The following is a 15,852-nucleotide window of genomic DNA, read 5'->3' as shown; positions in this document are numbered from 1 at the left end:
ATGTCTCAATAAGATCTCCCCTAATTCTTCTGTACTCTAGAGAATACAGCCCTAGTTTATTCAGCCTATCCTCATAGGTCAGTCCCCTCATCCCAGGAACTAACCGAGTGAATCTACGCTGCACCCCCTCGAGGGCAAGTATGTCCTTTTTTAAATAAGGAGACCAAAACTGCACACAATACTCTAGGTGCGGTCTCACCAAAGCCCTATACAGTTGCAGCAAGACTTCCCTACTCTTGTACTCTAAACCTTTTGCAATGAACGTTAACATGCCGTTCGCCTTCTTAGTTGCTGCTGCACCTGCAAACTAACTTTTTGAGACTGGTGTACAAAGACACCCAAATCCCTCTGAACACTAACACTATCTAATCTCTCCCCCTCTAGAAAATAATCTGTTTTTCTACCTAGGTGAAGAACTTCACACTCCCCCACATTAAATTCCATCTGCCACCTACTCGCCCACTCCCCTCGCCTATCTATATCCCGTTGCAATCTTTTTGTATCATCCTCAGAGCTTACTCTCCCACCTAGTTTAGTGTCATCCGCGAACTTAGATACGTTACATTCAATGTCCTCGTCTAGATCATTGATGTAAATTGTAAATAGCTGAGGCCCAAGCACTGATCCTTGTGGCACTCCACTAGTCACATTCTGCCAATTCGAGAATGACCCGTTTATCCCTACTCTCTGTTTTCTACCTATTAGCCACTCTTCAATCCATGCTAATATGTTCCCATTAATCCCGTGGGCCTTAACCTTGTGCAATAACCTTTTGTGTGGCACTTTGTCAAATGCCTTCTTAAAATCTAAATTTACTACATCTACTGGTTCCCTCCTATCTAACCTGCTGGATACATCTTCAAAAAAACTCTAAAACATTAGAGATTAGAGCTGACACCTGGCGTTATGATGTCTACAGCAATAAACAATCTCAAAGTGCTTCAGGGTAATTACTGTCACACATAGTGATTGCAAAGTCCCACAAACAAACAATCTGGGGATTGCTGGGCAGAAAACCAAAAGAAACTCCCTACTCATTTCCAGTATTGCCACTTTTGAAACCCTTAATCAAAAATAGAAGAGAGTTTCTCTCGCCCAATGCACAGACGAACAATACCCCAAATAAATCAGTCAGTCACTGACTTCATGGCTGTTCATGGGGCATTCCTGAGCACAAACTGGCTGCCCCTTTTGCCTACATAATACACAAGCAATAACTAGCAATTGTAGAGGCCTTTCGCATAGAGTAAAGTCTCAGGGTGTTTTAGAATAAAGTCACTTCACAGTAAATCCTACAAAGTGCTCAACTTAAGGATAGCACCTCTGATAATGCAGCGCTGGAGTAACTCTTTAGTGCTTTGCAGTACTTGTTCAGTGCTCTGAGACGCTGCCCTGCGTGAAAGGGTGCTATAGAAATACAAGTTATTGTTGCTTTGGGGCTTGAACCTGCACATTTCTGACCCAGAGACAAGAGTTCCTGATTGAACCAAGATTCCCCATCCCCCAGAGAATTGAGTTCAAGATCTTCGTCCTCACTTTTAAACCCTCCCTGGTCTTGCCCCACCCTACATCCATGATCTTCTAAAAACCCTACAAACCTGCCTCCCTCCCCTCAGTGGGCATTGGCCTGCTTCACGTCGCCCTTGCCCATCCCACTATTGGTGTTCGGGCTTTCAACTTTTCTGCCCCCATTCTCTGCACTCCATTCCAGAGTCCCTTCACCTCATCTCTTCTTTCACCTCTTTCAAGGTTTGCCTCAAGAGCTTCCTCTTTGACCGTGCCTTTAGTCATCTTTCCTCCTTAACCTCACTGAATCTTGGCCCCCATCCCTCCTGAATCCAACCCCAACTTGTCCTCCTGAAGTGAAGATCGCTACATAAATGCAATTTGCTGTTGGTGGTGGTGTTGTTGTTATGAAGCGCTTTGAGATGACTCCACAAAGCAATAAGGCATAATATTAAATGCAAGGATTGTTGTGAAAATAGGAAGACCTTCGACAATCTCTTTTTCAGCTGTCCTCAATTCCCACTCCCAGGGCTACCATGCAGCAGCAACAGCAACAAATTACAATTGCACAGCGTCTTTCATGTCAGGAGGACGTCCCAAAGTGCAGGACAGTCAAGGATCTGCACCCGAGCTGGTGGTTGGATATGGTGTGGTGGAGGGCGGGGCAGGTAGGTGTAGGAGGGTGACCGAAGGCACGGTCGAAGTGGAGGAAGTGTAAGTGCGTTGAGAAGCCTTCCCGATGTGAAAGGCGCTGTGAAAAACTTTTGGTGAGAGTGCATGAGATGCAAACATATGAGCTCCATGGTATTTCAGTGCACCATTCCTGTCCCTCCTCCCTGCTCATTCTCCTCTTCCACACAAACCATATCTGAACTGTGGGCGATGTTTATCAGCACGTTAGCGAGAACAAGTCTAACAGCTTTGCCTAAACCTGTACTTCCTCTTGTTATCCTTGCATTTGGTAGAATCACTTTATCATGTCATTGTTTTGGGATCTCTAACATGCACCCAAACAGGCAGACGGGGCCTCGGTTTAACGTCTCACCCGAAGGGCAATGCGGTGCTCTCTATCTCCCCCTCCCCCAACACTGCACTGGGACGTCAGCCTGGACTGTGAGCTCAGAGTCCCCGATGTGGGGCTCGACCCCACACCAACAAGATTATATTTGCATAGCGCCTTTCACGTCGGGAGGGCGTCCCAAGGAGCTGGACAGAGTATAGCATTTCAGACACGAACTGGGGTCAGGAGGGGAAGGGAAGGGGGGTGGCCGACGGCATGGTCAAGAGGAGGGTCTTGAGGCGGGACTTGAAGGAGGCTAAAGAGGGGGCGAAGCGGAGTGACTGGGGGATGGAATTACAGAGATTGGGGGCTGACTTCTGACTCAGAGGCGAGAATGCTGCCAACTGAGCCAGGCTGACTCTGCCAACAAGTGATAAGCTGTGACCGGAGAAAGTTCCAATGTGCACCGCAGGCAATAAATATAGGTGATCATTACCTTATCTCAGGGACAGGTTATATATTGCCTCTGTGGTCAGAGTCTGAGATCTGCAGTCCTAGCTGTGGGCGCGAAGGGAATATTTACCACCCCCACTCACCCACCCGCTACCCCCTCTCAACCCCACTACACCCCATTCACTTCCTTGTTCATTTCAGTCATTTTTCCCATGAATTTAGGATGAGCCCAGCCGCAGAATGCATGCGGGGCACTTTCACACAGACACGTGGGGAAGAAGTTGGATCTGAGATCAGACGATATGGGGAAAGGTGTGTGTGTGTTTCTGAGTTAAAGATCGCTAGCCCTCCCCACCCCACTTCAAAGGAGGGGAGGGGCTGTTTGCTCTGCCTGTGCAAGGTTCAGGTAGACAGTCTGACTGACGGACTGATCGCCTGACAGCGAGAAAGAATCTCTTAACTTCCAGGAAATTTTATACATCGTCTCTCCTCCATCCTCACCCAAACCCACTGACTGTGTTGCTGCCTTTACTCGTTTCGTTCTGAGAGTCATTGACAGGAGGCGAAGGTGGGTTTTGCGGGTTCCCTTTTTATTTGCACCCCCACCCCCCCCTTCACAAGCCACAGACCTCAGTACCTCACACTCGCTCACACTCACACACTTACACAAACTCGCAATGCCTTGCGATCGGCTGCGTCTGAGGCCGTGGTTGGAAAGACAGATCAAGTCGGATCGGATCCCAGGACTCTGCTGGATTAATGAGGTATAATACCATTTGTCATGCTCTTATGATATTTTCTGGCTCCCAGCTTTGTGAAATGATTTATGTTTGGCAGAGCTTTGGCACAGTGGTGGGTGGGTTGCCTTGGCTGATCACAGCTGTTTTCTGGTCACACTCTGTTTCTCTCTCTCTCTCTCTCTCTCTAAAGGAGTGCTTTACTGGGGCAGTTTAGCCCTGTTCTCTGCTTCAGTCGCAGGGCATAGCTCCTCTCCACCACCATCCCTCCCTCCCTGTGAACCAGCCAGTCCCTCCGGTCTAAGAGTCTGGTCTGTGGACTCCCGGAGTATATCGGTTAGAGCGCTCGCCTTGCAAGCCATAAGACCCCGGGTTCGATTCCCGAGCAGGGCGAACTCAGGCAAGGTTCCCTACGCTACACCCCTCTATTTACCTAGCAGTTAACACTCGCAACTGCCGGCACTACCAACACAAAGGGGACCCAGGGGGTGGTCAGGGCTTGTTTCAACCATTATTATTATGATTATTATTATTAAGATTATTATTAAGATGTTCAGAGGAAACTGTCCTCACCCTCTCCCCTACCTCTCTCTAAGAATTCCTACCTTACTTACGTACCCCTCCTACCTTCTTTTTTCGGGTCAACCGGTGTCTAACACATGCAGAAGCCCATCAGCATAGAATCATAGAATTATACAGCACAGAAGGAGGACATTCGGCCCATCATGTTTGTGCCAGCTCTTTCAATAGAGCTATCCAATTCAATCCCCTGTTCTCTCCCAATAGCCCTGCAAACCATGCTTAAGAGTTGCCGAGGATTGAAGTCATGGCTGGGTGGAGTTCAGTGCGGGTGACTGCAAGTTTCCAATTGCTCTATTTCTAAAAAAATTGAGTTAAGGCAACGTGTGTCAGCCTGTCAGCACTCTCGTCTGGACTTGGGATCACATCGTCTAAGTTGACACTCCAATGGGGGAATGCCTCATTTTCATCTGTCCTTCGGATGAAACCAAGGTCTTATCTGCCTGTGCAGGTGGATGTTAAAGATCCCAAAGGGCTATTGGAAAAGAGAAGGGAGTTTCTCTCTCTCACACTGCCCTGGCCAATAATCCCCTCAATAAAGATAGTCACTCACTTCACATTGCTCTGGGTCCCTGCTGTGCTCATATTGGCTGCCACATTCACCCACAAACCACAGTCACTACACTTTACAGTAAATCCTATGAAGTATTTTGAGACTTCCTCCCGACGTGAAAGGCGTTGTACCAAATGTAGGATTGTTATTACTATTACACTTTATATATGGAGTTCTGTAGTGTAGTGGTTAGAGCACTAGCCTCGCAAGCAAGAGGACCCTGGTTTGATTCCTGGGCGGGGAAGTTTCCTTACACCACACGCCTCTGTTTACCCAGCAGTAAGTAGGAACTCGGTTGTTAGTCAATCGATGGATCACTTTTCCAGAGGTAATAATCCCTTAAAAAATAATAATTTGTTGACTCGATCCATGACTGTTTGTGGGACACTGCTGTATGCACATAGCTGCCTTGTTTCGCCCACAAAATATACAGTCAATTAACTTTACGGTATATTCTGTGAAGCGCTTTGAGACATCTCACTAAACACAGTGACCACAAAAAGAGGTTCTCCTCATCTCTACTGCTGTGTTTGGGGTCGAGCTTCTATTCTGACCTGTCCGCTCCCTCAGCAGGCTCCAGCCTGCTCCACGTCGTCCCGCCTGGCCTGACCCACCATCGGTGGTCAAGCCTTCAGCCTTTCTGCCCCCACTCTTTGGAACTCCATCGCACCCTCCACAGCCTTGCTGCCTCCCTTGCCTCCTTTGACTGTGCCATAGTCATCCTCCTACCCCTACCCTCCCTGCCTTCCACATCTCTTGATCCCAACCCCCGGCTTGGGTCCAAATCCCTGACTGTCCAGCACCTTGGGATGTCCTCTCAATGTGAAAGGCACAGTGTAAATGTAATTTGTTGTTGTTGTTGTTGAGCTTCCAATGAGGTCTCCATCTCGATTGTTTCAGGATTTAAAAATCTTCCAAGTTTCCTGGAAGCACGCTGCCCGGCACAGCTGGAACATGGACACTGATGCCCACCTCTTCAGAGAATGGGCTGTTTACACAGGTACCGATCTTCACTGGCCCACACTTTCCTGTGTATCAGCAATGCTGGTTTTCCCTACTCCTTGGGACGTTCTACCTGGAACAGAATTAATTCACCGAATTCAACACCACCAAGCTCCGCAATGTCATTCTGCAGGAAAAGCCGCCACATCAACAACAACAATTCACACTTACACCGCGCCTTTCACATCAGGAGGACATCCCAAAGCGCTGGACAGTCAGGGATTTTTACCCAAGCAGAGGATTGGGATCAGGAAGGGTGGAAGGCAGGGGTGTTCAGGTAGGAAGGTGACCAAAGGCACGGTCGAAGAGCAGGGTCTTGAGATGGGTCTTGAAGGAGGCAAGGGAGGGGCAAGGTGAAGGGACTGTGGGATGGAGTTCCACAGGGTGGGGGCAGAAGGGCTGAAGGGCTGACCATCAATGGTGGGGTGGTGACGTGAAGCAGACCAGTGTCTGTTGAGTGGAGGGAGCGAACAGGCCAGTATGGGGTTAGTAGGTCACAGATGTAGGGAGGAGCAAGGCCATAGAGGGGTTTGAAAGTGAGATGTCAGATCCAGATTTCAGTCTTTGCTTTACCTTCACAGGGAAGTTCAGGCCTGGCATTGACAAGCCAGACCCGAAGACCTGGAAAGCCAATTTCAGATGTGCATTGAACTCGCTGCCTGATATCAAAGAGCTACAAGACAAAAGCATAAGGAAAGGCAGCAACGCTTTCAGGGTCTACACATTGCTGCCATCCCTGCAGAAACGCCGCACCAGAAAATGTAAGTGCCTCAGTTCCATGATAGAGTTTTAGAGCAATCCTCCTTTGGTGAGTAGGTAGGTGTAGGGTCCAACAAGGTGACAAAACAGAATGTCGAAAACTTGTCCAACCTCTGTGATGGTCTCTGGTCCGGTTCCTGAGCCAGACAGTTTCACAGTACTCCAGGACACTGCTCATCAACAGGACCTGGAAGGGCAGACCAGTCCCTGGTAGGAAAGAATCAACCCACTCAGCTGCTATTAACCCTGTAAGCCAAAGCTGTAACGGGTAGGATGACCCTAGCTGGATAAGCAGCGAGAAAGCTTGCCAGACAGCAATATCAATGTCAAGCTATGTGGTTTTGGCTGGTTAGACTCCAGTAGTTACCCCCACTCACACTTTGGGGTCCCCAAGCCTCGACTTTTGCTAACATGCTTCTAATTCTCCCGAGGATTAGGAAAGCAGGATGCGTCCCTCGAGGGAGATAGTTCCATTCCATACAGGGAAATTTCCATGTTTAGGTGCCAACTAGAAACATAGAAATTTACAGCGCAGAAGGAGGCCATTCAGCCCATCAAATCACACCGGCTCTCAGAGCAAGGAGATCAATTCCATCCCACCACCCCATCTTATCCCCACACCCCTTCATGCCCCTCTTCTTTCATACCTCTGTCTACTTCCCTCTTGAAAGCTAGAATGGACTCCATCTCCAACATCCTAACTCAGCAGGGCATTGCACATAATAGTATTATTATATTCCAACTATGCTCTGGTTGAAAACATTCCTTCTAACTTTTCCTTGCGCTGTTCTGGTTACTATCTTAAAACTATGTCTCCAGTCACTGACTCCCCATCAATGGAAATAACATCTCCCTATTTATCCTGTCAAAACCCCTCATCATTGTGTACACCTCTATCAGGTTCCCTTCAACCTTCTCTGCTCCAATGAAAACATACCCAGTCCCTTCAATCTCTTCTCATAACTGTAGCCCCTCATCCCCGGAATCATTCTCAAAAACCTTGTGGGACTCAGGTTTAGATACTTTTAAGCATGTTGATGGGTTTCTGCACATGTCAGACACCGGCTAACCAAAAAAAAAGGTTCCTCGAGATTGCTTGATTTGGAGAGTGAGATCTGTGCCTTGGCCTTTTGTGCGCAGATAATAAACAGAAGCGGACAGAGACATCGGGAGGTTTGAAACTTTGGGCACACGATGTACCCAGTGCTGGAGCAAAGCCGTCGTCAAATATCTCCAAACTGATTCAGAGTAAGTGACACGCAGCGACTCGTTTCAAAGCACCGAAATTAACAGCAGAACAAAATAATCAAAGTTCCCACATAGCTATTGGGTGTTACAGTGGCATTTCATAACAGGATTCGTGGAATTCTGTGAGAATTCCCAACAGCTGCGCTTGGAAGCAGAACTCCACTCCACTCGCTTCTGAATCAGAACGTTGTGGGTTCAAACCCCCATATTGGGACTCTGAGCTCACAGTCGAGGCTGACTCTCCAGTGCGGTGCTGGGGGAAGTACTACTTTCTATCAGAGGTGCCGTCCTTTGGGATGTCAACCCAAGGCCCCGTCTACCTGTCCAACAACAAAATCACGTCTTATTGCAAAAGGTATTAAGGGATGTGGGGATAAGGCAGGGTTATGGTATTAGCTGGAGTTAGATTAGGAGATCAGCCATGATTGAATGGCGGGGCAGACTCAAAGGGCCGAATGGCCTACTCCTGCTCCTAAATGTTAAGTTATGTATAGCCCCTTTCACGTTGGGAGCACGTCCCAAAGTGCTGGATAATCAGTGTCCAGGTGGATGTTAAAGATCTCACGCCGCTATTCAAAAAGAGAAGGGAGTTTCTCTCCCCCGGTGTCCTGCCCAACAGTCCCTCAAATAAAATTAGCCATTCACCTCATGGCAGTTTATGGGATGTTGCTGTGTGCAAATTGGCTGCCGCGTCTTTCTACAAAGCGCACAGTCACCACACTTTACAGGAAATCCTGTGAAGTGCTTTGAGATGTTGAAGGCGCTGCATCAAACATAGGGTTAGGATTATTAGTTTAGGTGGGACCAGAGTTTATGTTGTTGCAGTAGGATCTTACAGGAGAAATTGCAATTTACTTGGTTCACATTCCTTAGTTACAAATTCCATCTAAACAAGAACTTGGATTTATATTAGTACCTTGTCTCAGGACAGTGTCTCAGAGCACTTAGATAGTCCACAAGTTAGACCCCAGGGGAGTCGACAGGGTCAGAAGGAACATTCCTGACAGACGTTAATTTGAGGTCCCCACACTTTCTTTGTTTAGTCTTTATTTGCTGATTCTGGTGGACTTTGATACACAGCTCAGAGCAGCATCCGCTCAGGCAATATCAGGACCACTCCAGCACTCGGCACCAACAACAACAACAAGATTACATTTGTATAGCACCTTTCACATCAGAAGGACGTCCCAAGGCGCTGGACAGTGTACAGCATTTCAGACACAAGCTGGGGTCAGGGGGGAGAAGGGAGGGGAGGGGAAGGCGGGGTGACCAATGGCATGGTCGAAGAGGAGGGTTTTGAGTTGGGACTTGAAGGAGGCTGAGGAAGGGACGAGGCGGAGTGACTGGGGGTTGGAGCTCCAGAGGTTGGGGACAGAGTGGCTGAAGGCTCTCCCACAAATGGTGGGGCGGGTGGGTCGAGGGACTTGGAGCAGGCCAGAGCCAGCTGAGTGGAGGGAGTGGGCGGGTTGATAGGGGGTTTGGAGGTCACAGAGATAGGGTGGGGCGAGACCATTGAGGCCTTTGTAGGTGAGGACCAGGATCTTGAACGAGCCAATCAGGAGGGCCTCAGTCTTGTTCACATTCAACTGTAGGAAGTTTGCCCTCCTCCAGGACTTGATGTCTGACAGACAGTCTGTCACGACAGCAGTGGTCCTGGAGTTGAGGATGGAGGCAGAAAGATAGAGTTGGGTGTCATCCGCATACATATGGAAGTTGACCCATTTCTGCGGATGATGTCGCCAAGGGGGAGCATGTAGATATTAAGGAAGAGAGGGCCAAGGACCGAGCCCTGGGGGATGCCAGATGTGACAGTGCGGGGGCTGGAGAAGAAACTGTTAGAGGCACCAAAGTGAAGACGGTGAGAGAGATAGGAATTGAACCAGGCAAGGGCAGGTCCGCGAAGATTAAGTAAGGAGGAGAGGCGGTGTATGAGGTTGGAGTGGTTGACAGTGTCGAAGGCGGCAGAGAGGTCGAGGAGGACAAGGAGGCAGAGGGAGCCCTGATCACAGATATTCAGAACATCATTAGTGACTTTGTCCAGGGCTGTTTCCGTGCTGTGGGCAGCGCAAAAGCCGGATTGGGGGGTTCAAAGAGGGAATGGCGAGAGAGAAAGGAGCGGAGCTGGGACACGACGACTCGTTCCAGGACCTTGGAGAGGAATGGGAGGTTAGAGATGGGATGATAGCTGGAGAGGAAGGATGGGTTCAGGGAAGGTTTTTTCAGGATGGGGGTGATAACAGCTGTTTTAGGGGGTTTGGAACTGAACCGGTTGACAAGCAGAGGTTGATGATGTCGGACAGGAGAGGGGCCAGGAGGTGAGCTGGGAGATGAGGAGAGAGGTGGGAATGGGATTGAGGGAGCCGGTGGTGGATTTGAGTTTGCGAACAATCGCGGAGAGGGAGGAGGGAGGAGGGAGAGATAGGGTTGAAGGAGTATAGGGGGGATGGGTGGGGGTTGGGTCATGAGGGAGAGGTGATGTGGCTGTGGACGGGGCAGAGGTGGCTGAACGTATGCCCTCGATTTTGGTTTCGAGGAAATCCAGCATCTCCTCACAGTTGGAGTTTGAGGATAGAATGGGTGAGACGTGGCAAGGCAGACCGGAGCTAGAGGAACGGAGGGTACGGGCAGGTAAGTAGGGGAATAGTAGGTCGGAGAGGTAGGAGGGTGCAAGGCCGTGAATGGCCTTGTAGGTGAGGATGAGGATCTTGAATTCGATCCTCTGGGGGATGGGGAGCCAGTGGAGGCGAGCGAGGGTGGGAGTGATGTGGTCCCGAAGCCTGGTGCGGGACAGTACACGAGCTGCAGAGTTCTGAATGACCTGCAGTGTGGAGGGAGGTGCTGGGAAGGCCGGCGAGGAGAGAGTTCCCATAGTCCAGCTTTGAGGTGATAAAGGCGTGGACCAGTGTTTCAGCAGCGTGAGGGGTGAGGTAGTGCCGTAATCTGGCGATGTTCCGGAGGTGATGGAAGGCGGTGCCAGTTGTGGTGCGGATGTGGGGAAGAAAGGACAGCTCAGGGTCGAACAGAACACTGAGGTTCCTGATTGGCTTTGAGAGGTGAAGAGTGCAGCCTTGGATGCTGATGCTGTCAGCGCCAGAGGTGCAGAGGCGCTGACGCGAGCCAATTAGGAGGGCCTCAGTTTTGCGCACATTAAGCTGAAGAAAGTTATCTCTCGTCCAGGACTCGATGTCAGACAGGTAGGCTGTCAGGTGGTCGTGGAGTTGAGGGTAGAAGAGGAAAGGTAGAGTTAAGGAGTTATGGGAGTATGAGGCAGTTCGGGAGGTGAGGGAGGCAAGGGAGTCCAGAATGGAGGAGAGGGAGTTGTGGAGAAAGGAGAGTGAGGAGGGGAGATCGGTCAGGGAGCGATGGGGTCTGCCTGGACACGTACCACATGGCATTTAAATTGGTCCATCAAAGCCCAGGGTCCACAGATCATTAGGCAGATTCCCATTGAGACCAAGGCAAACTCTTATCTATGAGCTACCTATCCACCCATCATTGGCAAGCCCTCAGTTATATTAGTCTCTTAGGCAAAAAAAAACGCCACAAATGAGATATTACAGAATGTGTTCTTCACTGTATACTAACCTTGGGTGTATTGCTCACACTGACCACTCTATCCTGTCCCTATCTTCTGCTTCCAGTGCCTAGCTCTGGGGATCCTGGCTCCAACACAGAGCAACCACTTGGGTCAGAGGACAGAGGACACCATGCTCCACATCTCTGGTTCACGTCAAACTACACAAGAACAGCAGCAACACTGAATCTCTACGAGCCATGTCCAGGTCAGCCCTCAGCTTCTGTTTATAATAATAATAATCCTTGCACATGATATAACTCCCTTTTCGTGTCATTGAGATGTCTCAAAGCGCTTCACAAAATGTGTTGTAAATTGGATTGACTGTATTTTGTGGGTGAAACGCAGCAGACAATTGCACACAGCAGTGTCCCACAAATAGGGAGTGACGTCATCCTCACTGTCTCTGCTTCGATTTCCAGGTTACAGGACATCCCTTCCCGGCGAGGATGAAAACCTAGACGCAATGATCCAGGTCAGGGCAAGCTCCCTCATCATCTTCATTTATCACTAAATCACATAATGTTACAGCACACAATCAGGCCACTCAAGTCAATGCTGGTTTATTTCTCCAACTGAGCTGTCTATCTTAATCTCACTCTCCTACCCTCCCTCCACCTCCCTGCCCTCCCTCTCCTCCTCCATTCCCTCTCCTCTCCCTCATTCCTTCTCCCCCCTCTCTCAGTCTCTTTCCCTGTGTTGATGTCACTCTGTCACTGTCGCCCCCATCTCTACCTGCCTTTGGCCACCTTGTGTAGTGTGCTTTCCCTGAAACTCTTCTGCTTGATTTATGTGATGAAGTTTGACTAGCTGCACCTCAAGGTTACACCCTCTGAACTCAAGAACAAACAGTTAAGAGACTCTGCCCCCACATGCGGTGCTCTGAAGCACGCAGGAGTCTCACATTGTCCACCTCTCAGACTCCACCATCTACTAACTAGGTCTCAGCCTGGCTCAGTCAGTCACATACTCACCTCTGAGTCAGAAGGTTGTGGGTTCAAGCCTCACGTCGGGGACTTTGAGCTCAGTCTAGGCTGACTCTCCAGTATGGTGCTGGGGGAGCACTGCATCATCGGAGGCGCCATCCTTCAGAAGAGACGTTTAACCAAGGTCCTATATGCCTGTTCAGGTGGATGTTAAAGATCACACGGCACTATTCAAAAATAGAAGGGAGTTTCTCTCTTTCGGTGTCCTGCCTGACAATCCCCCAAATAAAATTGGTCACGACGTGTAAATTGGCTGCTGCGTTTGCCCACAAATACACAGTCACAACACACCCTGCTTACCTAATTTCTGTGAAGCACTTTTGGATGTCCTAAGACATGAAAGGCGCTGTATCAAATGTAAGCATTAATATTATTTATTAATATCAATTAGCCTCACCTCCACAATACAATGCAAATTTACATTTACACAGCTCCCGTCATGTTGGGAGTATGTCCCAAGGTGCTTGGCAGCTCAGCTCACATCAACAGGAGCCTAACTGCCACTCCAGACTTACTCTAAACGGTTAATTAAGTCTTAACTTTTAAACTTAGATAGTAAACATTTAGCATCCTTACTGAATTCCAATTCTCCAGCTCCCTCAGCTGACCCAACGCTCTTCTCTCTGAGCTTTGCTTGTTTTCAATCTGCACAATGACCAACTTACCTGGACGATTGTTGTGGAATCTTTATTGACTACCTGAACAGACACTGACGGGCCTTGGTTTAATGTCACATCCGAATGTTGGCACCTTTGACAATGTGTGTATGTACCCCCCAGCTCTGGAGTCATTGACTGCTCCAGGTGTTTACACTGAACAAACCTCAATCTATTTCACAGAGAATCGACCAGTTGAAATCTCAGTCCTGCAGGAAGACAAGCCATGATGTGTGTGAGGAGCACACAGACTGTAGGTCTCAGCAATGGGTGTCTGTCCCCAGGCCCAGCAGCTCCATAGACCTTGACACGTTCAGCTCCATGGAGGGTTCGAGTCTGATTGGTACGTCCACCCATTGACCATTCTTCCAAACCAAATACTTCCTCTTAACAGAGAGGATTTCTTTTATACATAACTTATAATTGTTATTATTTTTATAACTTGTCTTTATTAGCACCTTTCACGTAAACTCTTTTTCTTTCATCAGCTGGGTGTCTGACATGTGGAAACCCATCGTCATGCGTGAGACTATCTAAACCCGACCTCTAATAGTTCTACCTACACATGTAAAATTCTGTGTCTGGTATGGAATGCGCACTCTCTCCCTGAAGGACACACCCTGCTCACCTAATTCTGGAGAGTATTCGGCGCAGATTGGCAGGAGCCAAGCCTTGGGGACCCCAGAGTGTGCGTTGGGGTACTGCTGGAGTCTAAGTAGCTAAAACTAGCTTGCCATTGACATTACTGTCTGGCAAGCTTTCCTGCTGTTTGTCCAGCTAGGACAACCCTACCAGTTAGGGGTTGGGCTTGTAGGGTTAACAAGAGCTGAGTGGGAGGATTCCCTGCCCCAGTGACTGATCTGCACTTCCAGGTTCTGGTGATGAGCCAGGCTGGCTGGGCTGTCATCAGCAGTGCCCTGGAGTACTGTGGGCCAGCCTGGCTCAGGGCTGGACACCGTCATAGAGGGTTGACTCAATATTACTTTGTTAAAATAAATGTCTTAACTTGGCTGAACGGGGATAACAATAATAATCCTTACATCTGATACAGTGCCTTTCACGTTGGAAGATGTTTCAAAGCCATTCACAGGATACGCTGTAAAGTGGAGTGACTGTGTGCTTTGTGGGTGAATGCAGCAGCCAATTTGTGCATGGCATCGTCCCACAAACAGCTCCATATTTTAAGCTACTGATTGAGCCAGGCTGACACCCTGTCTAGACTTGGGGAACTTTGACGTGTGTTATTGTGTTTTTAGATGACAGAAAGTACCAGACAGCAGCACTGCAGGAAAATGCCTTTTTCCACCTGAACCAAAGCCAAGCTGAGGATCATTGGCTTAACTTCCCCAACAGTCTCTCCTCCAACACGTGGCCATGACCCCAAAGGATGCAATTCAGGTGTTCCAAGTTCTAGTTTATGTCACTATCTCAGCCAACTCCACCCACCCAACCGACACACAGTCCCAACCCTCCCTGGCCCGTATAACACCAGCCCAATTGTAGGCAAACACAGGAGACAATTCTCACCCAGTGAGATCCCACGCACAACTGTTTACCTGGAGGATTGTTGGTTGAGACACCTGAAGGAAGATAGGAAGGGCACAAAAGGAGAATGAATGAGGAGCTAGATTCCCCAATTGAAAAGTCATTGTGTCTGATCCTGTGACATGGAAAACAATCCAGCAAAGGATCCAATATGGAAGTAGATTGACACACAGACAGACATTTCCCTTTATCCATTCTCATCTGGGAGGACTCCTATGGGAGGACTCCTTTTGGGAGGACCCACAGAGAGGACTCTACTTTAAAAATGTAATTTTGTTATTGCCACGGCTTACCTTCATCTGTGTTCTTTATTCTGTTCCTGCCGCCTGGCTACATGCGTGCTCTGTGACGCAGGATGCCACAGTGCTACGGTCAGCTGCCGCAGCCACCAGGTGTAACTGCAGTGTGTGTGTACATACGTAGGTGCCCTGTGACACGATGCCACAGCGCCACTTTGACTTGGCGGCCACCAGTGAAACTAGCGATAAACGCAAAACTGAAAATAACTCATGAACAATAGGAGATACCCGAAAACAAATATGACCACATCACTCCTAGATGCAAGACCTTTCCGATGAGGTATAAATCATGTCCCTTCGTCGATTGGTTATTGACATCCTTCTTGAAGTGCAGGCAGACATTGTTGTTTCATTAGTATATAGATAGATGTGGTATGGAGACACCAGGTGTTTCAAAACTTTTTTTCTTGAGATGTATCAATTCAATAAATTTATCATTTTTCAAGAACGTTTTCCAGATCTAATATTTTAGTCCCATTCCCTGCTCTCTCCCCACCATGTCTGTGCGGGTGCTCGCTCCCCACTGGAGTTCTCTACTCTAATCCCATTCCCTGCTCCCTCCACACCGCCTGTGCTGGTGCACACCTGATAAATTCTCTCATGCAGGCAACAGGTTTGTCCAGTTTCACTTCCTTTATGCTCTTATCAGCGCTGGGTGGATTTCCCAGGTCGTTGGAGGTCCACAAGGTTTTCAGTAATCTGCAATTAATCTTTTCTTGGTGATCGAACCATTACTTCCCTTTCAGCTGAGTCATTGGGCTGGAAATTTCACTTGTTTCTTGTCTGTTCGGGATAGGACATGGTTACCCACTCCTCTCCCCTCGTCTTGGCCTGATATTGGTACCAGTTCAGAAAGCTGAGGGGTGATCAGATTGAGATGTTCAAAATAATGTTGTTTCTATGAGTGAAGTGGGTTGGGGAGTAAGCAGTGGGAGAGGTAGGGAGGTGCCAGGAC

The 15,852-nt window shown here is 48.7% G+C and overlaps 1 protein-coding gene across 1 annotated transcript; it reads left to right on the top strand.

The window, feature by feature from the left end:
* The first annotated feature begins 3,355 nt into the window (after positions 1 to 3,355).
* LOC103185833 (interferon regulatory factor 1) lies at positions 3,356 to 14,767 on the top strand. Its single transcript, XM_007904544.2, has 8 exons — positions 3,356 to 3,723; positions 5,729 to 5,828; positions 6,412 to 6,591; positions 7,730 to 7,837; positions 11,479 to 11,619; positions 11,834 to 11,886; positions 13,237 to 13,396; positions 14,310 to 14,767. The coding sequence occupies exons 1-8, from the start codon at positions 3,637 to 3,639 to the stop codon at positions 14,429 to 14,431; spliced, it is 951 nt and encodes a 316-aa protein (XP_007902735.2). The 5' UTR covers positions 3,356 to 3,636; the 3' UTR covers positions 14,432 to 14,767.
* The last annotated feature ends 1,085 nt before the right edge of the window (positions 14,768 to 15,852 follow it).

Source organism: Callorhinchus milii, unplaced genomic scaffold, assembly GCF_018977255.1.
Source record: "Callorhinchus milii isolate IMCB2004 unplaced genomic scaffold, IMCB_Cmil_1.0 Scaffold7, whole genome shotgun sequence".
Lineage (NCBI taxonomy): Eukaryota > Metazoa > Chordata > Chondrichthyes > Chimaeriformes > Callorhinchidae > Callorhinchus > Callorhinchus milii.
Note: the sequence above shows the minus strand (reverse complement) of the source record. Positions and strands in the feature narration are given on the sequence as shown.

Coding starts and splice junctions, on each gene's coding strand:
- LOC103185833 (XM_007904544.2), top strand. CDS start 3,637: ATGCCTTGCGATCGGCTGCGTCTGAGGCCGTGGTTGGAAAGACAGATC. Junction 6,592..7,729: donor GAAACGCCGCACCAGAAAAT/GTAAGTGCCTCA, acceptor TTTTGTGCGCAG/ATAATAAACAGAAGCGGACA. Junction 11,887..13,236: donor ACCTAGACGCAATGATCCAG/GTCAGGGCAAGC, acceptor TCTATTTCACAG/AGAATCGACCAGTTGAAATC.